The following is a 1,813-nucleotide window of genomic DNA, read 5'->3' as shown; positions in this document are numbered from 1 at the left end:
GCGCGGGGGTGGGTGGGCACCCCGTTGCTCGCCTTGGGCTGTTTCCAGCGTGCGTGTTGATGCCTTGCTCTGCTTAGATCTCGGGTTGCTGGGGCCAGGCCAACCAGTTGCGGCATGCCGCTCGCACGTTGGCATGGCCTCGCTGCCAGTCCGCTAGACCTCAAAAAGCAGATCCCGCTGTGGGGCCTCCCCCCTTTGCGCACCCTCCCCCCCGCAGGTGCGTGCGAGCTGCCTGGCCACGCGCGCCCTGTGCATCTTCGTCGCGCCGCCGTCGCACGCCGAGCTGGAGCGGCGCCTGAGGGGGCGCGGCACAGAGACCGAGGAGAAGGTGCTCAAGCGGCTGGCCAACGCCGCCTCGGAGATTGAGAAGTCCGAGGTAGGGCGGCGTCCGATGTTGCGCGATCTCGCGGGCGGCCCTGCCTTGCGGTCGGGCAGGAAGGGGACCCTGCTGGCGGTGTCAAACGAAGAGTCAATAGGCATGGCTGGCCGATTTGTGTGAAATGCGAGACAGGAATCATGTACGGCGGGGCCGTGGCCGCTGCTGCGGAGTGGCGGCGCTGCCAGCCTGGAGCGGCCGCGCGTTGTGGCTGCGAACGCGGCTTGACGTGCCTCTGCGGCGCCGCGCCGCGCCGCAGGCTCCGGGGCTGTTCGACTTCAGGATCGTCAACGAAGATCTCGAGAAGGCCGTGTTGGAGGTGAGGGGACACTTTTTGTGGATGCTCTTTTGTTGCGGGGGCGGGTGATGGGGGCAGTGATCAAGGGTGAGGTGCGAGGAATGCAGGATTGAGGTAGTCGCAGGCACACGTGATGCGGAAGAGCATGAATAGGTAAACCTCCTTCTATTGGCTGCCGCGGCGAGAACGGGGGCCTCGAATGCTGCGGACCGTCCGCCGTGGCGTGAGCCATGCAGCGCGCTGACTGCGCCGGCGCGCCCACACCGCCTGGCCCTTCCTCTCACCGTCTGCGCATGCCGCGAAAACCGGTGTCATGGCCCCCCCGCCAGGTCAGCGCTGCGATCGAGGGGCGCGTCAGGGGCACGATCCCCGGGGCGGCCGAGGCGCTGGCGCAATACGTGGAAGACAAGCAGGCGGCCGCCGCGGAGGCCGCAGCGGCCGCAGCGGCGCAGGCCGCGGAGGCCGCTGCCGCGGAGGCCGCAGCTGCGGAGGCGCGGGCTGCAGAGGCGCGGGCCGCGGAGGAGGCCCGGGCTGCGGAGGAGGCCCGGGCGGCGGCCGAGGCAGAGGCGGAGGCGGCGGCCGCGGCGCGGCGGCAGCTGCACGAAGAGAGCGCGGCGCTCCCGCAGCAGCCGGCCGCCCCCGCGCCCGCGCCGGCGCCCGCAGCGCCGGTCGGCAACGGCACGGCGGCGCTGCTAGACTTCGGCTTCGGCGCCGCGGCCGGCCCCGGGCTGGCGGCGAAGGGCATGCCGGTGCGCGCGTACATGGACGCGACCGTAGTGCCTGTATTGCGTGAGGGCCTGAAGGCGCTGAATGTGGCGCGGCCGGACGACCCGCTGCAGTTTTTGGCGGACTTTATCCTGGGGCAGCGGCGGCAGCGGCAGGAGCAGGCGCTGCTGCTCGCGGCGCAGCAGCAGGTGCAGGCGCAGGCGCAGGCGCAGCAGGCGGTGCAGCTGCAGGCGCTGCAGGCGCTGCAGGCGGCGGCTGCGGGCGCGCAGGGGCTGTGAGGCGCGAGGGTCGTTCCCCGATGGCCCGTCGGCCGGGGTAGGGGCGCGCCCAGCGACGCGCAAGCGCGCGACCGGGAAAAAGCGGCCACGGCAGGCGGTGGGAGGCGCCAGAAGTTTGGGTTGGGGGGGGCGGGG

At 72.1% G+C, this 1,813-nt stretch overlaps 1 protein-coding gene across 1 annotated transcript; it reads left to right on the top strand.

Annotated features, from left to right (window-relative positions):
- Window positions 1-133: 133 nt before the first annotated feature.
- Window positions 134-1,678, top strand: MNEG_15454 (hypothetical protein; the record flags this gene model as incomplete). The annotated part of the gene is made up of 4 exons (XM_014036075.1): window positions 134-148; window positions 218-376; window positions 636-695; window positions 1,004-1,678. The coding sequence occupies 4 exons, from the start codon at window positions 134-136 to the stop codon at window positions 1,676-1,678; spliced, it is 909 nt and encodes a 302-aa protein (XP_013891529.1).
- Window positions 1,679-1,813: the final 135 nt, after the last annotated feature.

Source organism: Monoraphidium neglectum, assembly GCF_000611645.1.
Source record: "Monoraphidium neglectum strain SAG 48.87 unplaced genomic scaffold scaffold05341, whole genome shotgun sequence".
In the NCBI taxonomy this organism is placed as follows: domain Eukaryota; kingdom Viridiplantae; phylum Chlorophyta; class Chlorophyceae; order Sphaeropleales; family Selenastraceae; genus Monoraphidium; species Monoraphidium neglectum.
This window is presented reverse-complemented; position numbering and strand designations above follow the sequence as displayed.